Raw genomic sequence first — 26,720 nt, 5'->3', positions numbered from 1 at the left:
CAGCGGTCTGTTCTCGAGGTATCCTACGGAGGGCATCGGGCCGCCGCCGCTGCAGCGCGCGTTCAGCCGTGCGTGGCAGAACTTGCGTACGTGTTTGGCGGCACTTTTCTGGATAGAAACGAAATGTTGGTAGTTGTGCCTTCAATTGTGGCTACAAAACGAAGCCGTCAGGATTGCAGCCCTTGCAGGGAAGCCGTATGCGGCAGAACGCACGCTCAAAACTGCCGACTGCTACCCGTTGATGATTTTTTAGAAGTCCCCACGAGCCCTGCTAACACCGCAAGGAGCGTCTGCTACGCGCCGCACTCCCCTCCGACCGCATCGCCGGCTGCCCTCCGATCAACGCCAGCGCCGCGGCGCGGCCTCCCTGAGCAGCGTACGAAGCTCTCCCATAGCGTGACGGCGAAGTTTCACGACCAGAAAAGCATTGAAGCATTGACGGACTCTGGTATTAAGAACAATTCTTGTGCGATGGGGTGGAAAACAAACAAACAAAAAAAAACTCTCTGTTTTCAGACTGCATGTCAATGAATAGTTAGCGAGCTTGTCACCGCAATAAATAGCACCTTGAATATCGGACACAGAAAATTGGACGCACTTTATATTTATCATATCCACAACTGAATTCGACGAACACGGGTATTTAAAATATGCCGCAGGGCACGCGCTAGTCCCTTTGCTTTTCTTTACCCCTCCGTGCTCCTCCACCTTGCTCTGCGAGGAAGTCCTTGTAATTAATTCGCTAGGTCTTTTTTTGTCATTGCGTAATATATTTTAGCATGTGTATTCATCTACAACGAGATTTACAGCCGTGTCTTTCCCCATTCAGCGACTCGCACACCTGCCCTTGTTACATATGTGTAGCACGAGGGGTGCACGTTTAGAGGAGCAAGACGTGGTCCATGTTTTAGTTAGTGTTTGAGTCTCCAGGATACACATTTAAAAGCGGGCACTGCTGGGAAACAGGAAAGAAAGAGGAAAAGGAGGAACAGCTGCACTGAGATGGTGTGAATTCCACGGGGAAGCGAAGTTGTTACTGCGTGAGACTTCTGTTTGCATAAAATTGAGTGATTGACTTATTGATTGATTGAAAACATTAATTTGCCTGGCAGAATAATCGGTTTGGCCAATACATCAAAGAGGGTATAGGCTCTAGGCGTGTGTGTAAGTACAAATAGGTCTGCTTAACTGGACCATAGATTAACTTGACGTAATGAAATCTCGGGCGTTCCATCTTGACATACTGACGTTACAGCTGATAGCGTAAGAAGAACAGGGGCAAAATATCATGATGAATTCTACTCTGTAAAGATAGAGGACCAGATAAGCGTTTTCGCACATGACATAGAAGTGACACATGAATTAGGTGAGAGCTGCGAGCAAATTTTAATTTTCAGTTAGACGGCGGGCATCCCTAAGGCACGAACACATTCCTTTATGTTGGCTCCACCAATGCTGAAAACAGTGCCTATTGATAACTAATCTGCTCAAGATATATATCTTAGCAATGATAAGCTCGAGGTCCGGATCGTGTTTTGAACAGAGTGCGCTTTTGGTGGTGGCTGCTTGCTAACGAAACACACACCGAGACATTCGTTTTGCAGCGAAACGCCTCGAGCTTCAGAGACACGTTACTTTTTGTTTGCAAACATGAAACTATAACTGTATAAGCTTTGTCAAAAAAAAAAAAAAAAAAAAAAACAAAGGTAACGGCTCCGCGTAATCAAGCGTAATCCAGTAACAGTAATCCAGCGACTATTGCGAAACAAAATACAAGCAATGCCAAGCTAAGGAAAATTCAGTGGGCAGAAATAGCCATGCCCGGGTCTCTAAACGTATAGCAGAATGCGTTCTGACCTTTTCGATGTATAGTGCGTGCGGTTGCCGCCGCTGGACTATAAATCAATCAGTTCTCAAACTTCGCGTACTCTGCGACACGCTGCCTCCCACAAGCGCCCGCCTCTACCGCTTTCACCAAGAACTCTCTTAACTGCCACTAGCGATCGCTCTTAGACCCCTCTTTATAATTCAGGCAGCATCGACGGCCTCCGCTTAGCACCGGGTAAAGGCAACTGGATATTTGTCAGTTTACTTATTTCACCCGCGGTAAAGCCTCTCCCGGCTATCTTGCGCTTGTTATAGGGGCGCTGTTGTTGCTCTTGTTTTGGTTAAGTGTTGGAGAATAAAGAATGGAGGTCAAAAGGTCGGATTTAAGGTCAGGTCCGAAGGGAGTTGTAGTTTGTTACGCTTTCACCGCAATTTCTCTTGCTATCCTTATACAGTTTCATTTTCATCGTTCTTGATTGTGTACTTGTTTCCTCGTTTTTCATTTTAATTCTAAATTGGGACGCAGAAGCGAAGTCCGGAGCAATCAACCCGACGCTCGTCGATACGGCTTCGTTAGAAATCGCACTCGCCTTGCGGCCGTTGCATTATCCCATTCTCGTGGCATCGTATTTGTCTTACTTGCTGCAAGCCCAATATAAAAGACGCATTGCTTTAGCAGGCAGTCGTAAGTTGCCGGTGCCTTGTTTTTACATTACACTGCGCATTATTTATTTAGGCATAGCAAGGAACTAAATTAGGACGTATTTGGCTTTAATTATTAGAAAAGCCAGGCCTCTCAGCAAAAATACCCAACATTGCGATAATCCTGTCGGCTTGTCGGTTTCCATGCGTATAGAGTTTCGAATCCGCCCCCAGTATGCAGAACATTACTGTATTTACATGTTGAAATTCTAGCAACAGAGTGAAGATTAAAAAATGGCTCGTATATATCCTTGCGGGAATGTAATGTTCACGCAATACCAAGATATCCTTTCAAGTACCGAAAAACGTTGCTTACTGTAGATGCAACTGACGTTGGGGATTTAATTATTTTATGTTATTGTGTTTTGTATTGTGAGTGTTTTAAAGTACAGTTCCACAAAACGCATACCTAAAGGAGGCTGATGAATAAAATTATCACATTATTTCCCGAATTCGAGAAGAGACAATTCAAAACCTGAGTGGCACTACTGTGTATTGTACTTCGAACGCGGAGAGAGATGTCAGCCACAGGCGTCATGTTATAATTGAAAGACGGGCACTTGACCATGACTAGTAACGCCAGAATGAACATTTGATTCTGAATCACTGACCATGGAAAGCGTCGGGACCTGAACACAATACAACTGCACAGGTGAGATAAGGCTACTCAGTTGAATAATATGCCAGAAAGAAATGGAAATATTGCTCCAGGCTTTCGTCAAGATAAGAATAATTGGAAGGGAAATTTAATTTCAGCTACGAAGCGTAGGAAGTGCGATTGCTGATGAACAAAAATGTTTTGTCTCGGCACTGAAAACTACAATCCTAAGAGACGCCTGCGGCAAGGCTTCATTGAAATGACTTAATTAGATGAAATTCTGGGTGTTCTTGTGATGTAGATTTCCACGCGGTTCATCATTAATTAAGATGCGCCAGTAAGGAACAAGTATTAAAAATGTGCCCAAGCACATTATAATATAGCTCGCTGCCTGCGTCGAAGTTCTCCAAATTCGAGGGGGAAAAATCTTCCAAGGTTTTTATTCTTCCTCCGGTTTTGTCAAACACCGGAACCGTGAGAGACAGGCAAAATAAGTGCACAAAGAACGGCCCCGACTGAAAATTTTAATTAGAGAAGACGTGAGCGTGAGTTGACGCGTATATCTTCTAAAATGAAGGAAGAAAAAAAAATGGCGCTGAAAACGACAAGCATGATAAACAAGTGGTTTTAACGTGATTAGAAACAGTGAAACACAGCTGCGGCAAATCACAGAAACATTGCGTATACAAGGTAGAGAGAAAAAAAAATTTAACAAGTTACCTAATCAGCAAATGGATCGGTTATGTGTCTGGGCGGGCTCACATTTGATTATTTCCTTAACAAAAAAATATAACAGAGCCTGCACTGTGGGAATTAATAATGGCTGTATCCGAACCTTGCGGAAACGAGTCCTCTGTACTTAGCGGTAACTTAAGGCTGCAGACGTTCTCCTTTTGTTATGGCCCTGAAGGTCAATTTAGATAATTGCTTACCTGTCCTCTCGGCTGAGATGTTATTAAACAACAAGAAAACGTAATGTCCTGCACGCAGCACATATTTGCTTTGCTCACAATGAGTTCAGAATAACATCTCCACAAAACAAGTTTTTACGGGGTTCGTGCATTCCGAAGGAAAAAAATTGCTATTAAAGAAGAAAAACAATTGATATGAAGAAGGTTAAAAATGAAGAAGCCTGTATACGGAGTGAGCTGGAGGTCGTTGTTAGCCTTCAGTTACTAAGATTAAGATCACTTGTCGCTATATTTCAGCTAAATTTATCCCAATCGCTGACTGCTTTGCTCTTCTTCTAATATTATTTGGCGAGGTTTCCGATTGCGGGTGCTTTCATAATATCTTTGGGAAAACCTGGGTCCATAATGGTTCTTTGTTGAGTCGCTGGGTTCTTTTTTGTAAGTTTGTTAGGAGCGCGAAGCCCTTGACCTCAACAGTGCTTCCGTGTACAGCGAATGCTGCTGCTCCAAATGACGCAACCTTTGGTATCTTTCTTCGGAGTTATATGAGCTTCAGAGGCTGTTCTGTACGGCACTACGGGCCAACTGCGAAGCGACATCATACGGGGAGGGACAGTAGCTGTTTTGTTGCTTTTTTTATCTAAATATATTATCTTTTTTTTTAAAGCGAAAGCTTTCTTAGTGGGTCCGATGGCGTTATCGCAAAAAAACTAATGCATTTCCCCAAAGACTGATTGGTCGACTGAAAAGCTCTGGTAATATCGCTACACACGGCGCGTGCGCGAAGCCGAGCTTCACATGTGTCAAAACGGTTACTCAAAAAATTACGAAAAAGGAAAGGCTCCAGATATGACAATCCACGCATCGATCATGAAGAAGAAGTACACTAGTATACTTTTATATCATGTGCAGCTTTCCCGCTCATGGCAGTCCTTTCAACAGTGATTACTCTGCAATTTTTTAGCGAAATCAAAAGTTCTTTTGCACAGCTACTATTTGGGGTGAATACGTGCTTTGTACACAGTTTCAAGTCGCAAACGTTGCGTGACTGGGTTCCTGAGCCATGAGAACTATCCCATAGAAATGCATGGGGAGTTAGATTTGACAGCGAATTACACAAACAAATAGTCAGAAACCTGAAATATTCTTTTAGGGTTTAAATCTTCACGTTGGCTTCTAGCTTTATGCCAAATATCATTTCCCTATAGTGGTTTTTCTAGGTTCCCGAGAGGTTGTAATTTTGAGCGAGAAAGCTGAGTATATAATAAACCACGTATCGGTACACAATTGGATCGTTCGTAGGTGTGCTTACTTAATGTGCTAAAATTCGTCGCATGGATTCGTTCTTCGTTCGTGATTTGGGACTTTGAAGGTTGGACCGTCGATTGGACGCAGAGACGGTTTTGACGCAATTTTGGCGCAGCTTTCATGTGAGAAAGCTTCCACGCTTCTCTCAACCTTCTCTATAAAGGGACGCTGAATTGCTTGCTGAAAGCGGGGAGGGGGCCCGTAGCCGGGTTGCTTCGTTGCCACTATGCCGGTATTAGGCCGTCTGAGCGCCATTTTACTCGGTGTCATAGGCATCTTTCGGCAGACTTCTCCGCACAGCATGGAAGACACCTGCTTCCGGCGAATTCTCAAAGACCTCAAAAGTTGACACTATAGCACCGTCGATACTGGCGCCGTGGAAAATATGCATCACAATTCCCGTAATCAGAAAACAGCCTCTGTCATGCCCACCAATGGGTAATATTCCTAGACTCACGTAGCGCCTTACAAGCTCTCCGAAAGCTTTCCAACAGCCGCATTCAGCGTGTATGTTAAATTGCCAAAATTCACACAATGGTAGTACGCACAGGTCATCACATCATTCTGCAGCGGCTGCCAGGTCCCTCGGGCACACAAGGCAACATCAGATCCGAAGCAGCCGCCAGAGCAGGAAACTTGCTGCGCAACACGACCAAGCTTCCTTTGCCCTGAGAGGACAGCAACGCCATCATACTCGCAAATGGACGGACTGCACACATGTTGGAGTGGTAGGACCCACACCACAGGTATCCACCTCGGCAGGCTATTGATCCGCACTGCGACCTCCACTTTTTTTACGCGGCCTTAGCAAGCGGTGCGAAGGAGTGCTGCGCCAATTGCACCTGAATGTAGAATTTACTAGAAGTTTTAAGTTTAAGATAGGTTGGGACGATTCACCCCTGTGCCCGACTTGCGCCGTTGGTGAGACTGTGAATCACTTGTGCGTCTGCCCTCGATTCGCTTCTACGCGAAAAATTGCAGCGGGCTCCCCGTATTGTGTACGTCCCGAAGGCAGGCTCGAACTTTGTTATCTTCTAGAACCCTGGGCCGATATCGCTGATAGTACATTGGGAACAAAAGTTATTCTCCGTTTCCTACGAGACTCTGAACTATACAAATCTCTTTAGATCTTAGCCAGTGCAAGTGTCTCAAGGTATGTACTCTTTCACGCTGTATTTCTTTTTCTTGGGTTGGTGGTCTTCCTTTTTTGTATCGTTTACTTTGTATTCTGATTCGTAGTTTACATTTAACGATTTCGTTTTCAAATTAATTTCATTGTCCGAACTCCACTAGCAGCATTACCTTGTGTCTCGTTTATAACGTTCCTTGTTTGTATTCTCGTTGCCGTACCCGTAATGCCCATGCAGCATTCATCGCTCATCGTTGTAGTCATCCCCCATTTGGCGTAGCAAGCCTTGTCACTAGCAGGGCTGACCTCCCCAGTTCACACTAAAAAGCCCCCTCTGTCTCTCTCTCCCTCCCCCTTCTTTCTCTCTCTTCACTGACCGCGGCATGATTGGCTCGTCACTAGCGTGAAATTACGGAATGATAAGCGATGTGACAAACAAGTTGGTAAAAGACAGTAAAATACACCTTGGCAGCGACGAAAAAAAAAAAGACGGTGACTAAGAAAATGAACAAAATAAGCGTCGACACAACTGGATTATTTGTCGATTGCATAAAGTGTATCAACATTGGGCTCAAAAACGAAAGTAAGAAGAAACCCACCCAGAGTTATCACACTCCCCTTCCTCTCCCCCTTCCCCCCGATCTCCTGAAAACACGCCATCTTTAAGCGAAAAATAAAACACGGTCGGGGAAAAGTTACAGTCAGACCTGCAGTAACAGGGGGGCATGTACCGTGCAGCATTCCTGTTACAAAATACGCGCCGGATAGGAAGCCGTATTCCTTTTCCCACAGCGCTATCGACGTACAAACAGAGAGAGAGAGAGAGAGAGAGAGAGAGAGAGAGAGAGAGAGAGAGAGAGAGAGAGAGAGAGAGAGAGAGAGAGAGAGAGAGAGAGAGAGAGAGAGAGAGAGAGAGAGAACTTCATTCGCCCAGAAATGGAGAGCCTTGGGCTTCTCTGCGGCGTTTGTAAGCTGGGAGATTGTAACCACGGCTACGTTTGAATGAATATGCATTCGCAAAACTGGAGCAGGTAGTTGAAACGCAATTATTTTCACTTAAAACGGAGAAGAGGGGATAGGGAGAGGGAGGCCCGGGCTCCGGATCAGGGAAATCGAAGTGAAGTGGAAGCGGCCGCGGCTCTGCCGACCAACAGGAGCTGGTCCGAGAGTAAGTGATGTCCAGAGACAGCCTCGCAGATCGAAAAAAAAAAAATACCGGGACGTCTCCACTAACGTGACACCTGGGGAAAGGTGACGCATGCAGTGTATAGCCGTACCCTTGGCGCCTAGGCGTTTTTGCAAACGGAGAGGAAACCGTGGGGGGTAGAGGTATACAGCTTTGCAATAAGTGTCCTGTCTTTGAAACACGAAGCTCTCTAGCGTGAGGCGTAAACAAGAGTCCCGGATTTTTTTATAGTGCGCGTTACGAAGCGTTCCGGCGCGAGGCGGAAACGAGTGCCCCGGTGTTTTAGTACCGGGACTACATGAGACGACGGTTACGACGACGACGACGACGACGACGACATGAGACACCGACAGCCCGAGACCTTAAGGGCTTCTCCCCCAAAACTAGAGAGCGGCGTGTTACATGTGACGGGACTGTACTCATGACGGGACTCTACACAGGAGACTCGGCACGTGAAGAACCGAACCTTTGTGGCGCACGCGTATTATTTCGGCTTGCGCGAAGACAGACGGCGTGCTTACAGTGAGATACGATTATTTGCAATTAACAGAACCCCACCACCCCTTCCCGCTTCGCGGGCTGTTTGTTCAGGGAAGCGCCAACGGGGAACCGTTGTACCCGATCGCAGTGGCAGCGGGAAGAGTTCCCCCCACACTCATGCACGTTGACGCCCTCTTCCCGTTCGGACCTCCCGCCCTCTCGCCGCAGCGCGTACCGCACAGGTGTTGCGCCCCCGGTGGGGAAACAGATGATTGCTGGCGAGTGACTAGGAGTGACGGCTGTCTGTGTAGAACTTTGGATCATCCTTTATGCAGGTGGACAAGCTTGCAGGGCGTCTTCGATGGCGAAGACACCGAGGCTTGATGACACCGTTGGATGACGAGGAAGTGTTTGCGTCCGAGGCTAAAGGCCCCTACAGCGGAAAATAAATTCCCAGCTGGTGAGGCTCAAGTTGTTTAGGTAGCCACAGGAGTCTGAGGGTTTAAGTCGAAAGGTTTGGGTGCGGTGAACACCGGGCAACTAGACGGACCCCTCAGCGAGAAGAGGGTCCCGGCCGATGTAGCCTCAAGTGATTAACGTGCACTTGTGGGTAACAGAGTGCAACTTTTCAGTTAAAATTTTTTGTTACTACGTAGTTAGTGAACGAAACTAAATTGTTGTACAAGATATTCACTACTTTTCGTCGTGTCAACCACCTCTTGGACTCTCCAATTCGGCCCCACCTTCGAAAGATGCACCATCACCCTGCTGAGCCGCCTGCTGCATCAACCGGAGCCGGAACCACGACAGCTTTCTGATCGGCTGGGTGAGCATGAACGAATTAATCTCTTCTTTAACTTCACTAGTTCTGTACGAGAGAGAAATCCCGCGGAGCGTTTACTCTGTACCTGTCAGCTATCCTTCAACGCCGTCATCTGTCGTAAACTTGATACTATTGCGTGGAGGAAATATGAGGACCCCTCAATGCCATTTTTTTTTTTGCCGTGCATGTGGTCGTTACGGCTGTTACCCGCACCACATGTGCGTTACTTCACATTTTTCTAGTTCGCTGTAGGGCGGGACAAAAAATCAAAACTGGCACGGACCATGAAAGTTCATAAAACAAAGAAGTTTTGGTCCCCGTACGGGAGCCTTGTTCACAATAGATTGTGAACAAGACCCCCGTACGGGGGCCGCAACGTCTCTGTTTTATAAACTGTAATGGTCGGTGCCATTGTTTATAATGCCAGGAAAATTGTATTTATAATTCCAGCTTATAGAATGTCATAAGCAAAATTATATAATGCCTATATAATGCCGGCAAAAGTGTTGCCATAATACAAGTTTGACGACAAGCAACTACTTAGTAATTACAGTCCAACATCACTATCACCTTACTCGTGCAAGTTGTTGGAGCATATCATCTACAAGCACACAATAGAGCATTTGGAAACGAATAACCTACTGTCTAACGTTCAACACGGGTTCTGACGAGGCTTCAGTACCGAATTTACGCGCGACATTGCTGACAAACTGAACTTGGGAAACCAAACTGATGCAATACCCATCAACTTTTCGAAAGCTTTCGATACAGTTCCTCACGCAAAACGCATCTGCAAATTTAAGGCCATTTACCCGCCGCGGTGGCTCAGTGGCTAAGGCGTTGCGCTGCTGAGCACGAGGTCGCGGGTTCGATTCCCGGCCGCGGCGGCCGCTTTTCTGATGGAGGCGAAAAGCAAAAACGTCCGTGTGTACGAGATTTCGGCGCACGTTAAAGATCCCCAGGTGGTCAAAATTAATCCGGAGCCCTCCACTACGGCGCGCCTCATCGCCTGCGTTGCGTCGGCGCGTTAAACCCTACAATCAATCAATCAATTTAAGGCCATTTAAAATAACACAGAAATCGTTAACTGGATTCCGCCTTTTCTAAGCAACCGCTAACAGTATGTAGTCTTTAACGGGGCCGAATCACCAGTTTCCAGTGTGCGTTCCGGTGTTTGCCAGGGTTTTGTGCTCGGCCCTTTGTTATTCATACTTTTCATAAACGACCTGACTTATAGCATCACCTCCAAGATTCGCTTATACGCAGATGGTTGCGTATCAAAACAACGAAACAAAATCACCATCGTCTTAACGAATAATTTTCTGCATTTTCTGCATGGTGCGAGTTATGGCAGATCACTATTAATTTGAGTAAAACCGTAGTCATGTCGTTTACCCATAGCGCATCCCCATCCTAGTTTTCCCAGGTTATCCAATTAGAAAAGGTCCCACAATATAAATATCTAGGCGTCTACTTCAGCAGTGATTTGTCATGGTCCAAACATATGAATTTCACCTCTACCAAGGCGCAAAGAAAACTTGGCTGCCTGGAACGTACACTGACCCAGGCCCCCACAAGATACAAAATTATGAATATATAAAACACCAATACGCCTATACTTGAATACGCCTCCATCGCATGGAATCCTCACAATCGATGTGAGATCAACAGCATCGAGGCAGTACAACAGAAAGCCGTTAGCTTTATCTGCCGCCGATACGACCGCAGCTTATCCCCAACCACAGCCCTGCTATCGCTCAATTCTGCCCGCCCACACATAGCATCATTAATTTTTTTTCGCCGCGTCGTTGACTATACGCACCGCTTATCTCCTTCCGAGTATATCAACCCTGGCCAAGCCGTCAACAACAAGAAGCAGTAACACCCTGAACATTTCCCCTTATCACCCACGTATCAACACGTTTAAGTTTAGTTTTTTTTTTCTTCCCATCAAAGAAGCATGGAATTCATTGCCAGGCAATGTGCGTTCGCTTCAATCGCAGAAATTTTTGGCAGCACTTCAAAAGGACTCAACTATGGCTTGCTAATTACTCCTTGAATATTCTTTTTGTAATCTTTGGAAATTTTGTGTGCTAATGAATAGGTATAAAAACGTGTTATCCGAAGTGCATGTTGATGTGCGTACATACAAGGTGTGTTATATGTACTCTATAAATATCTATGTGTGCGATCTTTCCCATCATATGCTTTTTTTTGCTGCCGTGTTCATTCCGCTTGCTGTTCTGCCTGTGAGGCAAATAGTCTGGTTTGTTTTCAGTCATGCATTTCCGTATCCTGGCTTTCTGATTCGATATTTTGTACCTGCCTCCGCTCCTGCTTCAGCCCCAACGAGGCTGCAGTATGATCAAATAAATAAATAAATAAATAAATAAATAAATAAATAAATAAATAAATAAATAAATAAATAAATAAATAAATAAATAAATAAATAAATAAATAAATAAATAAATAAAAATAAATAAATAAATAAATAAATTGTAACGAAGAAGAGAGGTCCGGGTCAAGGGATTAAAGCTCAGGCCGAAATTCAAGCTGAAGCAGGGCAATCCCCACGGACGATCCCCACGCATCAAGTGCGCAGCATACGCAGCGTGATCGAGTTCAGTTCTGGCTGCCCCTGCTTCTTCGGCTCCTCGAGCTCCTTCGGTCTCCGTCGCTTGAGTCCCTCGGTTCCTTGGCTGTCTAAATAAACCCCACTACAAAATAAATAAATAAATAAATAAATAAATAAATAAATAAATAAATAAAATTAAAAAGTATAGTTTAGGTTAATTTATTGCAGGGAGCGTGTTTGGCCTACTTCCCAAAGCTTTTCCGTTCGCGTGTGCCCCGAAAGGCAGGAGTGGTACCCTTCTGAATGTGTAGGATAAAACGACCCCTTTTCTCATAAAGAGTAGTGAGTTCCGAAACCTTGCTTCTCACGCTACTCCCTACGCCGGTTTTGAGAATAACTTTGGACCCCATCAAACACCACTGTCTCTCGCAGCAAGAGACGTCACGCAAATCCTGCCAAATCTCCACCTAATCCTTACGATATGGCATAATTATGCTCATCAGGACTTGGTGAAAGACAACCATTTTTTTTTACCAGGCACACGTGTCCTGACATGATATGCTATATTACTACTGCAGATCCATGACTTTATGTTTTCTGTAAACAAGCGCCTGTGGAAATATGCAGTCGGTAACTTCTACTACAGCCACTATTGTTCAATATGCCGAAGAAAAGCTTGCATCTATGGATTGGACGCTTACAGGGAAGGAATATTTTCTAGCGAGCACCGTCACTCACACCTGCGTTGAACTTAGCCCGGCTGTACGAGGTCGCCTTACCCATGGAGGAAAAAAAAGTTAGGAGACGGCATGACGTCACGCAGCTAGCCTTCGCAAGCCCAGGTCCGTTGAAGCCGCTCCCTCCGCCGTTTCCCTTTCTCAAGCCGCCGCAGTCGGCCCTCCAAGGTCGGGTGGGCCGGCGGCGGCGGCGGTCTCCGACTCCGGGGCATCTCTCGTGTTTCGTTGGCGGTAGCTGTTCCCCGTCCTTCCTGCATTTGTCTGCTCGGCGATCTCATGCCCGTGTGCGGGCAGGAGTGCCGCGTACGTGCGGAAGACAAAAGCCGTGGGAAAAAAAACCAACATATAGCAGGCTTCGCGACAACGGGCCGCAGAGCAGTTTCGAGCAGACGAAATTGAAGAGCGCGGCGGCCCATACAGAGGCGGTGCGGTGGGGTCACGTGGTGCAGTGACGCCTGGGCCGACTTCGATTTTACTTTTTATGTATAGGCTTCACGTTTCTCCGGCGGCGCCGTCTCCTAACTTTTTCTTCCTCCATGGCCTTACCTACATCCCGGAAACGACCATGATGTCGGCCCCTGCAACAGGATGGCTTGCGTTCAGAACGTTGAATAAACGCATCGCTAGTCTTCGGCAACATCGAAACGACCGCCATACTACGCGCAAACGAAGCATGGCCAAATCTTAACGCCAAATCGAGCCGGAAGGCAGAATGTTTTGAGCGTGCCGGCGAAAAACCGGCAACCTAAATGGCCGCCGGGAAGCCATCTCACTTCATACGGCTCATTTACCGCCAGGTTCGCCCCGTGAGAAGAAGAAATGTCAGGAACCTCGTTGTGTGCGTTTGCACCGAGATGGGTTATAGAGACTGCAGTGGAGGGGCGCGTGAGCTTGGCTAGCATGCAGCTTTCGGGGTGTTTGCGGTGCAGTTTGAAATGTGCGACTGCGCAATAGCCAAATGGGCGGTGGGACTAGAAAAAAGGTGTTTACATCTGCGGCTGCACGCGAAGCCTATGATGAGCACACCCGTGCTCGGTGGGATGGGCATGTGTACTTGATCTTGCCTGGGTGCGCATGTGTACATGTGACGGTGTGCTTGGGTTTTCGCGCGTGTGTATGTATGGTGCGAACGTGCTTGCAGATTTCTTGCGCATGTGAGCGTGCGCACGTTTATGTGCGTGGGGGTGTGCGTGCGTGTGTGCGCCCAGCTCATATGCGGTTGTGTGGGCATGCGCATGTGTGTGGAAATGGGTGCGTATGCGTATGTCGTGTGAAAGGTGGGCTCAAGAATAGATGAGAAAAAAGGGGGAGTAGAGGGTGTATCGACATTCCCGAGGAAAGTTAATCTGGAAGACCGAGTGCTATGAAACGTACACGCCCCGGCTCACTCGTGTTCATGGCTCTAAACAAAGAAATCTGCTGCTATTTCACCAGCAACCATATCACGAAGAAGGAGTAGGAACCTGCCGTTCTTCGGACACACCTCGATGTTATCATGTTAATCTATCGACTTTTATACAGTATGTTCTGCTTCGGTTGGGGAAAACTTGAAGCCTGGCGTAGAGTTGACAGTCATGGTGACACGGGGAAGTAATTTACATATGCTGTCATTTGTGCCAAGCACAACCTAAGTGTACCCGAAGTCTTATTTTGACGCGTTATGAGATGTATCGCTTTTGCTGAGCCGCAAAAAAATTTGTGCACTTCTCGAAATTAAAAAAGATCATTTCGAATAAAGCAGTGAAATATTGCATTTTGTCCAACCTACGTCGCACTTGGAGAATCGCGCGGCATCTCTTACCGAGAAGGCGTATGCTTTTATAGCCAGTGTTACGTTTGTCACGACACGTCAAAACTGCTTTTTATGCTATGTTTCCCATCCCTCGAAGATGGCCCTAAATGGAAAAAGCCCCTTCGCACGCATCCCTTAAAGGGACACTGAAGTGAATTTGTCAAGCTCCCGTTTTTGCTTGCACTGCGTAGACTGGCTCAAATTAGCACACTTTTCATCGTTTATTCGGTTGACAAATCGGTAATTATTTTACAAAGCGCGAAAGAAGAAAAACTACCATGCGCGGTTTGCGGCGGCCGCACCAACTAAGCTGTGACGTTGGGAGGAGGGGGCACCGCGATTGGACGATGCCCAAGGTTAGCAATCAAACAAGTTTCGGTTTCGGTTTCGGTTCTGTAAAACAACATGTTTGACATCCGATGGCATCGTTGGATGGGCATTCTCAATATCCCAGTAATCGTAGTACCGCGCTTCTGCCATGTTGTCGGCTGTAAAATGCATAAGATAAGCCTCCCAGGACGGCTTGGAATCGTAGCATTCACTAGCCGAGGCCTACGCAGTGGATGAACGCCCTCCGCGTCCCCGCAGACGCACAAATGCATGCGCTTTTCCCCCATAGGAGCTTGCCTCACTCATGCCTGTATCGTAAAAAGCGTGTTCGCACCAGGCCAAGGGTCTGTTCATTCTGGCCTGTGCCCACTGCCCGCAAGCAGTCGGTGCTTATGGCAACAGCACGCCAACGAGAACTAGCTAGCGCGCCAGTGCCAGGCTGCGCGAGTTCTGCGGACTAGTTCGTGGAGCAGTGAATGTTGCGGCCCAAAAAAAGGTGAACTCAGTATAGAAAACATCGGCAAAAAACGAAAAAGTTACCTTATAAAAAAAAAAAGCTTGTATAGGCGTGGATTCGAACTTGTGACGGGCAAAACATTTCCGATGACATACCTAGCGCTCCAAAACACACGGCCACGGGCGAGAGCGCTGCCCACAGGGGAAATATAAGGTATATAATGTATAACCAGCTTACACTTTTATTTAGTTTTAGTATTTCAAGCAGCTTAGGTGACTATTTGTTGTATTGCGCTCGTGCAGTAAGCGTCCCTCGAGTTTCCACAATCGCTCACGTCTAGCAATTGCATTTCTTAGACGGAAAAGCGTTCGCAGATGCGTAGTCGTGCTGCTGACCGCTGTGCTTGTTCGCCCAGCGCAAAAAAGTGCTTCCCGCACCCTACTTTACGCTGTACGGTAAAAATATCAGTTGATTTTATTTCCTTAGTACCTATATTGACTTCGCTGACTCTTCTACTCCTTCAAGAGGCCTTATATTTTCCTACTGGCGTACCAGTCAGCGAAGTGTCGCATGTGCGCTCGTGCAGCGCTTGTGTGAAGCGACCTTGACTTGGAGCTAGATACTGAGTACAAACTAACGAAGTAAAGAAAGGCACATTCTTCCATTCACAAACATATTGTGGTTTAGTTTCAACTGATCGAGCGAATTGCCATGAGCCTTCGGCGGCCGGCGGACTAAACGTTGGGCCGACTGACTCGGTCGCGGAAGGTCGGCGAGCCGTGCAGTAGCGCAGCCAATTGCCAGCTCCTCTCCTGCTGACGTCACACGAAAACGCCAAAGAAAATGGGCGAGAGTTCAGAGAGGTGGACAGCATTTTCGAATTGATTTTTCTACTAAATAAATTCGCGTAAACGCGCTCAGAGTGGTCGAAACAGGGCCTAGGGACTCCGGACTACAATTTCCGCTCGTAATCCCGCATTGTTTACTAATCACTTCAGTGTCCCTTTAACGGGTGCGCAACGCCAACGGGACTGCCTGGTTCCAGTCACAGGCGTATTCTTTCTACGTCTCGTATTTCTCGATGCTCTCGTTATAGTGCTCACCATTCCGAAAAGTCAACTTGTAAATATGTCAATCACGATAAAGCTTTCAAAATGACGCCACACGCATGTTTGTTTCAACGCAGTTATTGTTACCAATTTGTGGAATTCGGGATTTTTTTCTCGAAGAATGGTGACGTAAAGCGTCACCACAGCTGGCGCTACCGTGTAAGCTATCCAGAATCCATGAACATAACAGCATCCAGCGTCCGTACAGCTGCCGGCGTTATAGTTCCAGCTGATTCTACTCGTGAGTTTTCGCGCTGCTGGCTTCAAAACGTGTTTTATATGAACATAGCCCCGTATTATTTCGGGGTTTTTGACGCTGCCGGTGAAAGGCACTATCTTAAGTCTTTCTTTACGGTCAAGCGGCGTTACTGGGAAATTTTTATGCACGTGAGATTTGTATACTTGGAAAGAAAGCATTCTTGGATTCCGTTTGCAGTAATAAAAAAGCAGCCCGAGACACTTTCGGCGTTGAGCCCGTGTAAGGTGTCACCGATACATGAAAGTATACAGAGAGGAATAGAAGTCCCGGAAATTCTACACAAATTAAGTAGCCTGCCGTTTCAGACCTGGGGTGAAGCGATGTTTCAGGGGGTTGAAACCTATCGTGATAGCAAAGAATTTTCCACGTAGCCGCTTCCCTATCATGGAGGTGAACACGTTTTTTCGTAGTTTTTTTCGTCAGTCGCGTGTATGAAGATGTACTTTCAGCGGGGGTTCAACAACACATATACACACTCTGTTTCAACAGGAATAAGTGGGCAATACTGTACCGGGGTTGCAAATTTAATGTGTTTATTTATACCTAAAGTAAGCCGTCAGGGGCTATCCACCGCGTGACGTGAACCCAAGCGATGGTCAGCGACAGTACAATCGCTAATTTCAAAGATCCCTGCAAATCTGTCTCGAAAGAATACGCCAGGTTTTACCAATATTGTTATAAGACAACGAGGAACTGGGCAGTGGCGCACTGCTCCAAGGAAGACCAACAGATGAAGACAACGTTCTGAATGTGGCATAACTTCTGTGTTCGCTCGTTCTATCATCGCCGCCCATTAAATCATCGCTTCATCTGCCATGGTTTGTGTCTTTCCTCCTGCCGCCGCGTAATAATATGAATGTAAAAGGGGTATAAGGTAATGATATATACTTTAAACAGTTTTAGTGATTTGGAATTTTTTTGCACGTCGTAGAGAATGAACTTGCTTTGTGAATGAACTATTTGTAAGAGCCCGACCAAAGTGAACACATGGCTTGCGTTTAGTACAGCACTCTTCAGAAAACATTGTGTTAAGAAAAAAAGGCGCAGCTGGAACTCTCCGCTTCCTATTTACGACGCGGCAGTTCTTCGTCTATGTGAGGGACGACTGGAAAGCTTGAAGGAAGCCGTCACAAAATCCAGGGGCCCCAGAGTCCGTTGTTGTTCTCCGGAAAACCTCTGCTGTCAATGGTGGGGTCAATTCTTGGCACAACGGTCTGGTTGTAGGCTTTCAGCTTCTTTAACAGAAAAGCGAGCATCTGAAACCCACAGAAGCGAAGGGTAAATAATGCTTCCAAAGTGTGACGGGAAATGCGACAGAAAAGTTTGTCTTATGAAACAAAATGCTCAACAGCAAAATATGATGCGGCGTTGAAATTTTCTTTAAAAAGCGGGTTCAATATAGGACGATTGCTTTGTTTATATTTCATGACCTAGGGTCCCTATGTGCATGGTACCTGCCTGTGAAGCAGCAGTACGCAATTTTAATGAAGTAGGCTATGCTCCATGGTTTTTGATTCAATGTAAGACTACAAAAACTACCGTTTGCGAAAGTTTCTAGCGTATTTCTTCAACCGCTTCCAATGACTTGAACTCCAACAACCGAACGGTTTGGTGGAGAAACACTGGTAGTTGGCTGCCGTACAGTTTTAATAAACAAAACTCATGTGTTCTGGTTGTCTGGATAACGTAAAATATAGAAAGCATTAAACACGTCAAAATCACGCCAGTATTTTGGTCTTAAGTGATCCATGTTATACTGCATTAAAGGGACACTGAAGTGATATGTAAACATTGCGGGATTACTAGCGCAAATTGTAGTCCGGAGTCCCCAGGCCATGTTTCGACCACTCTGGGCGCGTTTACGCGATTTTATTTAGTAGAAAAAGTAATTCGAAAATGCTGTCCTCCTCTCTTTACGCTCGCCCATTTTCTGTGGCGTTTTCGTGTGACGTCAGGAGGGGATGAGCTGGCAATTGGCTGCGCCACGGCTGCGCTACTGCACGGCTCCCCGGCCGACAGAGTAAGTCGGGCCAGCGTTTCGTCCGCCGGCCGCCGGCGGGTCGTCGCAATCAAGGAGGTTAAAAAAAATTGCTTGGTCGCAATTCGTTCGCTTAGTTGAAACGAAGCCAGGACACGTTTGTGAATGGAAGAACGTGCCTTTCTTTACTTGGTTTGTTTGTACACTGTATCTAGCTCCAAGTCAAGGTCGCTTCACACAAGCGCTGCTCAAGCGCACATGCGACGCTTCGCTGACTGGTACGCCAGTAGGAAAATATAAGGCCTCTTGAAGGCGGGAGAAGAGTCAGCGAAGTCAATATAGGTACTAATGAAATAAAATCAACTGATATTTTTACCGTACAGCGTAAAACTAGGGCGCGGGAAGCACTTTTTTGCGCTGGGCGAACAAGCACAGCGGTCAGCAGCACGACTACGCATCTGCGAACGCTTTTCCGTCTACGAAATGCAATTGCTAGACGTGAGCTACTGTGGAAACTCGGGCGACGCTTACTGCACGATCGCAGTACAACAAATAGTCACCTAAGCTGCTTGAAATGCCAAAACTAAATAAAAATGTAAACCGGTTGTACAATATATACCCTATATTAGCAAAGCCTCCGCGTCCGGCTCCGTGGCTCAGTGGTATGAGGCGTAGGTATGTCGCCGCGAATTTTTTGCAAGTTACGAGGTCGAATCCCCGCAGGTACGTGCTTTTTTTTGTAAGTTAACTTTATGGTTTTCCGCCCCTCTTTTCTATATTGAGTTCACCTTTTTTTGGGCCGCAGCGTGCATGGCTACACGAACTAGTTCACAAAACGCGCGCAGGCTGGCACTGGCGCGCTAGCGAGTTCTCGTTGGCGTGCTGTTGCCATAAGCACCGACTGCTTGCAGGCAGTGGGCACAGGCCAGAATGAACAGACCCTTGGCCTGGTGCGAACACGCTTTTTACGATACAGGCATGAGGGAGGCAAGCTCCAAATATGGGGGAAAAGCGCATGACATTTGGGCGTCTGCGGGTACGCGGAGGGCGTTCATGCACTGCGTAGGTCTCGGCTAGTGAATGCTACGACTACAAGCCGTCCTGGGAGGCTTATCTTGTGCATTTTAGAGCCGACAACATGGCAGAAGCGCGGTACGATGATTACTGAGATATTGAGAATGCCCATCCAACAACGCCATTGGTTATGTTTTACAGAACCGAAACCGAAACCGAAACTTGTGTGATTGCTAACCTTGGGCATCGTCCAATCACGGCGCCCCTCCTCTCAACGTCACAGCCTTAGTTGGTGCGGCCGCCGCAAACCGCGCATGGTAGTTTTTCTTCTTTCGCGCTTTGTAAAATAATTACCGATTTGTCAACCGGATAAACAATGAAAAGTGTGCTAATTTGAGCCAGTCTACGCAGTGCAAGCAAAAACGGGAGCTTGACAATTTCACTTCAGTGTCCCTTTAAATGGAAGTTAGTCTTCTGAAAGCACTGCTAACCTCTTCAGTGAATTCAGTATCGGCAATGCTAGCGCCGAATTCGAACAGTGGGTAGGTTTCCGTCTGTCAGTGACTGGAGAACATTGCAGCCTCTTCCATCTGACAATCGCTTGGTGACGAGCTCCAGGCTTGCTGGCGTTGAGATCTTGCCACTTCGAGAAGCACTTCATTAACGACGGATTCGGACCCTTGTGTAGCACCTGGGACAGGCTGTAATTCTCAAACAATTGACCCATCCCTGATAGATAGTGACCTTCCACTGCCAAATCTAGAATGCTTCCAATTTTGACGCGTTGAATTGGAGTTATGGCTGCTTCGATTGCACTATAACAGCCCACCTGATTGCATATTGAACTGCAGTGCCGAATGGTTCAGTAGCCCACTACGATTTGGAAAAGAATGTCATGATATCGCTACTTCCGTACACACGGACATTTCGGTCTTGGAATGGGACATTAATACAAGTGTGCGAAAACAGCGTCGCCAATGGCTTATCAGGGGGGGGGGGGGGGGGGGGCTAATTCACAAAGCTGTTTGCCCATACGATATTACAAAAATAGTTTGCGATTGAATAGCTCTTGTGCAAGGATGACTTTACGCGAAAAGCGGGATGATAACCAAGGCGCGCGGACCAATCACACGATATCTCACGTGCGAACTGCTTTTAGAAAACTTGAACCACCCGATTTGTACATTCACTTGGGCGTTCACTTGGGTACATTCACTCTTACCGCTGGTCTTTGGAAAGCCAAGTTGCGGAGCTCGCATGGATCAGAATCCAGGTCGAAGAGGTAGTATTGTTGCCCTGAACTAAAGTTCTCACTACCGTGGCTTTGTCCGCATGACACGTTTCCTCTCCTGGCCCAGTAGTTGTCTTGCGGGAACAGGTTCCTTTTCCCGTAGAAACGCCTTAGAACAGCTGCAACCCGGGACTTCTGTCGCAACTCTTTCAGGTCTGCATAAGGCCTTGTTCTCCCGATAACCTGCATGAGAGCATACAACCCTCACAGTAACAGAGCGAAATTTCTCGCTGCTTCAGCACATATGCAGTCATTCCAAACGTGTATTTTCTGAAGCGAAACATGAACACATAAGGGTGATTTCAGAAGAAATTCCGACCATTGGCATGCCTTCGGGTGCTCCATCATTGACACTACTTTATTACTTTTAACAGCACAGCTGTTTTAGCTGGCCGGAATGTGTGGCGTGTTTGGGTAACACGTAAAAAATATTAAGAAAATGCCGAGTGCTCGTGAGCGCGTGCTTCGCGGTGGCCGCCGACCATCTCCGGCCCGCGGAACGGCTTTAGCAAGAAGGAGGAGGAATAAACTTTTATTGAACGGCAAGGTGCTGGTGTCAGGGGCACCCGCCCGGTGAAAGGAGCCCTCAGTCCAGGGCCCATTTGAGTCTACCGGCCTTTTTCGCTCTCTCCACTAACGTTTGCTGGTCGGAGAGGTCAGAACTGGTCCGCATCTCCACCCACTACTGAAAGGAGGGAGTGGGGTTTTGTGTGGGCTTCGGCGAGAACCACAAGGAGCGAGAAAATTCCGAGCGCGCCCGTGAGTGCGTGCCTCGCGGCGACCGCCGATCGTCCCCGGCTCTCGAAGTGGCTTTAGTGAAAAATAAACTGAAGAACACCGAGGAGCGAGAAAATAGCGTGAGCGCGTGCCTCGGAGCGACCACATGTCTTCCGCGGCACGCGCAGTGGTTTTAGCAAAAAAAGAACTTCAGAAAACCCCAAGGAACGAGAAAATTCCGAGCGTGCCCGCGAGTGCGAGTCTCCCGGCCACCACTTATCATCTCCGGAACGCGCAGTGGAAAAAAAAAAGAGAACTGGCAAAAATCACGAGGAGCGAGAACATGCCGCGCGTGCCCGAGAGCGCATGTTTCGCGGCGACCGCTGATAATCTCGGCACGTGCAGTGTCTTTAGCAGAAAAAAACTGGCGAGAACCCCGAGGAGAGAGAAAATGCCGAGCGTGCCCAGGAGCGCGTGCCTCGCGGCGACCTCCGACCGTCGTCGCACTCGACACGCGCAGTGGCCTCATCAAAAACAAAAACAAAAAAAAAAACGGGTGAAAACCTCGAGGTGTTAGAAAATGCCGAGCGTACCCGTGAGCGCATGCCTCGCGGCGACAGTCGATCGTCCCCGGCTCGCGCACTGGCTTTAGGAAAAAAAAAAAAGAACTGGCTAAAATCCCGACGAGCGCCTTGCTTTGCCTAGCAACTAGCAACGCCACAGCTGGCCCAACACCTGCTCCACGGAACCTCAACGCGACTTTAGGAACGCCGCGCACGCGTCGTGCACGTACGGGCCGCCGCTGCGCCCCAGCTGTCGTCAAGCGCTACTGCGCATGTAAAGCGCGACACACACGCTGTACTACGCCGTCGCATGCGATGCACGACTGGTCGGAAATATGACTGCAACAACAATTCGTACGCGTGAATTTGAGACACATGCTCCGATGCGTGCGTGCGATGCGTGGTCGGCGTCGCTCCGCCCACTGTTTTCGCTCCATGGTTGCTTCCTTGTGTAGGCGCACTCCGCACGATTTAGATATGTTCAAGAGAAATCCAAGCAGGAAAAGTGAATATTTATCAACTTGGAGTAAAAATGCATAGCGCTATTACGTTATACATTGCATTTGATATGTTCAGTAAAGCTGTGTGCGGGCGTTTAGTACCGACGATTTCGCTCGTCCATGCTGTTGTACCGCTGGCAACCTATGTCTAACAGCTGTCTGTACTGTCTGCGGAGGGCGCGCAAGCGCGTCCCGCGCTGTTCCCTTCAATATACTCTGAACTGCCACTAGCGCCTCCTCGAGACTTTGAAAGAAACTACCGTAGTGACGAAATGTACCGCGGAAGAACGGAAAGTTGGCCTAGTTGGTATGTGTTCATCTTGGTGGAAAACAAAAGCGCTCAAAAACAGGAACGAAGGAAGACAGCGCCGTGCTGTCTACGTCTTCCTTCGTCCCTGTTTTTTGAGCGCTTTCGTTTTCCACCAAGATGAACACATACCGTAGTGACGTTATTATGACGACACTTTCGGGCTCTCATTGGCTGAGGCTGCACGACGGTCGCAACGACCGTACGATTGCATCTGGCTCGCCAGTCGCACGTCGTGAGCCTCCTCCGACAAGTGTACGACGCCAAAACCGGAGCTCAGTCGTTACCATCTGTCGCATGCATGCCAATCGCATTCTCTGGTGCATGCGTCTCGCGCTTAATGCTTGGTATGAAGAACACGACGATATCGATGCATATGACGATGACTACTACTACTACTACAGTGCAAACCAACGACGGAACATGTAAATAAACAATTTAAAACTTGTACAAATGCGTGGTGATGTGCCCTACAATGCTCACGTAGAAACAAATCCTGCAGCTTCGCTATTGCTGAAGCCTCGGGCGACTCAGTGCAAGCTCCGCAGTATGCTGAAGAAAGACTGTGGCGTAAAAAACCGCCGGTGGTAGCTACCCTACCCTAACAGCGGGAAGTTGTACAGGTTGTCTTTATAAAATAATATTTCTCAGGTGAAGCAACGTTCTGAGCATGCTTGCTACCAAACGTTCATATTCAAATCGTACTTTAAATTACTCTCCGGGATTTACAATGAAATAAGCAAATATTTGCGTGCTAATTAGGCTCCGTGTAACGTTGATATTCATATATTCCTCTACGCAGCTCCATGCAAGGTAAAATTTGCCAGCTATCAAACTGCTGGACTTGCATAATAACATTTTGGCTCAGTTTTGATATAACGACGGTACAGTCTATGGTGTAAAATAAGTACACCTACAGCTCAACTGAGGTATCGGTAAGTCTTTTCAGTTAATTATTTTTATGCCACAAAATTGGCAGCCTTTTTTCTTCTTTTACACTCGATGTTTGAGACCAACAGTGCTAAGTTGGTCATCATTAACTTGGCGGGGCTGCATTGTCACCATCTCTTAATGATGACCTTGGAGTTCATTATACGCCTCCGCATGCCAATCTGCTCTGCCGCTTTTAATCATTCTGGCAAATTTTCAAACAAAGAAATCACAAGTAATTTTACTCTGCATGGGAAGGCGGATGACCAGCGAAGCTTTTAGGCACATGTCATGCAAGTGATGCATAATTTAGGTCAAAGTTATGAGAAAATTTTACATTTCTTAATTAAGAGCTGACAGCGGTCATTCGTAAGAAGAATGCGTATACACACGAAACAACGTTTATTTTTACTACTGGTCTTGAAAATGACGCTTGAAAGTGGCATCTACTAGAAATGCCTATCCAAGAGATGAGACGTATAAGCTTGAGGTCTAACTTACGTTTTCATCTCGAAAATAGTCAATACTATCGACTAATCTTTTCAAGGTGCATATTTAAGTGATAAAATGCGCAAGCGTGAGGTCAAAATCTTTTTTTTAACGTTAGAATTCGTATTTTCAATACTAGGCTATCCACGACTCGGAGTATACGACAGTCGGGTAGAAATTACGCCTTAGCCCCGTGACACAAAGGGCAGTGGTTGGAGTCTACCTCCTTTCGCCCATAAAATGTGGATGTTTTTGGTGTTTTAGATGTGTTCAAAACAGTTGCTTTCTGTCCACTATGTTGATAGGTTATGTTACGTTACGTTAAGTTAGAAAGAGCAAAGTAGTTTCAAAGGTGGTGTTTTCTTGCGGAACGCCGGTGGACGTCACTTTAGTGGAGCTGCTATAGTACCGCAGGACGGCACTCTACGCAGCGTACAAACGGTCACATGCCATTTCCGGCGGTTAACTAGGAAGTACAGGTCCTCCGATGCCTATCCTTAAAATCCAGGACAGAGTATAAAATGGAGGCCATGGCGTTCGTGCGACGTACCTCGAAGCGTTTGTCCAGGGAGTCGCCGTAACTCCCAAGCACCAGCTTGAAGTTATGAAAACGAAGGGCTGAGTTCCCACTCAAGTTATCGATTTGGTGTAGCAGTTCGGTACGAGGAGACCGGCCACCCTCCGACAGTGCTGGCCACATGTTCACGCCATCTAAGGCTCCGAGATCCCCTACGCGGCCTCCTGCATAAAAAAATAAAGAACGAATTCGCCATTCTGCCCTGTGGAGATATCATTTCGAAGGAGCTGTATGACCGGGAGAGGTGTGCGTGCGTGCCTGCGTGCGTGCGTGCGTGTGCGTGTGCGTGCGCGCGTGTGTGCGCGCGCGCGCGTGTGTGTGTGTGCGTGTGCGCGTGTGTGCGCGCGCGCGTGTGTGTGTGTGCGTGCGTGTGCGAGTGTGTGCGTGCGTGCGCGCGTGCGTGCGTGTGCGTGAGTGCGTGTGCGTGTTTGCGTGTGTGTTTGTGTGTGCGTGTGTGGGGGGGGGGGGAGTTGTAGTCGTATCAGTTTGGCGTGCTAATTTCTGGCTTGCCGAGTGCCCCCATTTAAAGGGGACAGCAAATTTATCCGAAATTTGAAGAGAAAAAAGGAATAGGCAAATACCGCCAATGAAGGCGAAATCCGACACATCTATTTTGCGCCCATATGCTGCAACGATGTTTCACCTGTTTAGCAGTTAGAATTAAGCAGATCAATTCGTAAAAACAAACAGGAAAAAATAAAAAAAATTAACGCAAATTAATCATTTCAAATGTATAAATTGTTTGCAATCAGCTTCTTCGTGTCACACTAATAGTGGCTTGGTTAAAAATTGGCACACGAACACTAAAAAGGATGACGTGGAAATGTTCGAAGTGCGTGGGACGTGTAAGGATTCGTTACTGTGCTCTGCCATGTCGCGTCTTTGTACGGTGAATGAACACGTGTACAACCTGTCCCCCGCTCTCCCTCCTGGTACACAGCTCCGGTGGTCATCCACGTTCGCCGGCGGAGTGGCATTGATTTTTTTTAATTCACCACTGTTCCTTCACGAAAATCTCTGACCAACTTGAGTCTGCTTGCATACGTGCGTTGAAGATGAAAGCCCAGCGATAATTATTGAAGACTTTTTTTTACCGAGCACTACATCGTACCTGTGCCGCAGTGTTCGCTTCCATTTTTTTTCGTCTTTCGGTGCGAATTACTTCGACAGAACGATTAGCCACACTTCAATCGACCGCTTTCCCAGAACCAGAGCTCTATGTGGCTGGCGTCACCTGCCATGAGGCACGCAGTGTACCATGACGTCCCGATACTGCAATGCATGACGTGATAGCGCAGTTGTAATGCACTCGGCTGCTAACATAGGGATCCGGGTTCGATTCCACACGAAACGTGCTTGCTTTTTTCACTTTAGGCTTCGGGAGTTTTGTGCCACGGACATGGAAAAGTTATGTGAGGGCAACCTAATATTGCTCCGCTGTAATATAAGCGCTACCAGGCTGCTAGGGACTTTTTTAAGACAACGTAGCAGAGGTTCGTGTTGCCAATGTTCTAAAAAGCCCGAAGGGATATTACCTTCATATTGAAAAGTAGAGGAGAGCTGCGGGACACAGATACGCACCACGGTCGCTTGTGCAGCGAGCTGACCCTTAGCCTTCAAAAATATCTGAGCTCCAGCGACTGCGTTCCTTAGGGCTCGAAAAGTGACCGCAAATGGGCAATTGTGCTGCAGATACGTCTGTGGGCTGTGGGCTCCACACTTTGATGTCTGCAAGCAAGTAGTTATAAATGACTTCAGAGTCCATTTAAATATTTCTTTCTTTCCTTCTACGTCCTGCCGAATAAAATAAAACCCTTGGGACATGTAAGTACTCCTTTTGATTGTGAATACAGATGCATTATTCTACAATTAAACGTCGCCGAGTGCTTCTTTGAGGTCTGTGTGTGTAATCGTCGTGTGTAATCGCCATTCCTCCTCTACTCTTGAGACAAGGAACCCCTCCAATATAGGGTGCTGTGTCACCAGCTGCTCACAAATTCCTGGGGAGTGACACAAACAGTGAATGCTGGGTGCTGGGTGTTGTGCTAAATGGGCCATTTATTGCTCCTGCTTTAATCTGTGACACCCATTTTTTGGTGGCTCTCAAATTTAACAGCCTAATTGAGCCTCC

At 47.1% G+C, this 26,720-nt stretch overlaps 1 protein-coding gene across 2 annotated transcripts in view; it reads right to left on the bottom strand.

The window, feature by feature from the left end:
* Positions 1–17,293: 17,293 nt before the first annotated feature.
* Positions 17,294–26,720, bottom strand: part of LOC144180428 (arylsulfatase B-like) — a 37,072-nt gene continuing 27,645 nt past the window's right edge. For both annotated transcript variants that reach the window (XM_077708771.1, XM_077708770.1), the window contains 3 exons: positions 24,563–24,753; positions 20,438–20,689; positions 17,294–17,479 (listed from right to left, as the gene is read on the bottom strand). In XM_077708771.1, the coding sequence (XP_077564897.1) occupies positions 17,351–17,479; positions 20,438–20,689; positions 24,563–24,753 (572 nt within the window). In that variant the 3' untranslated portion in view covers positions 17,294–17,350. The remainder of the gene's footprint in view (positions 17,480–20,437; positions 20,690–24,562; positions 24,754–26,720) is intronic.

The sequence above is a fragment of the Haemaphysalis longicornis genome, unplaced genomic scaffold, assembly GCF_048455015.1.
Source record: "Haemaphysalis longicornis isolate Haplotype H1 unplaced genomic scaffold, Haemaphysalis longicornis Haplotype H1 scaffold_4, whole genome shotgun sequence".
Classification (NCBI taxonomy): domain Eukaryota; kingdom Metazoa; phylum Arthropoda; class Arachnida; order Ixodida; family Ixodidae; genus Haemaphysalis; species Haemaphysalis longicornis.
The sequence above is the reverse complement of the archived record's forward strand: the minus strand, read 5'-3'. Positions and strand labels throughout refer to the sequence as shown.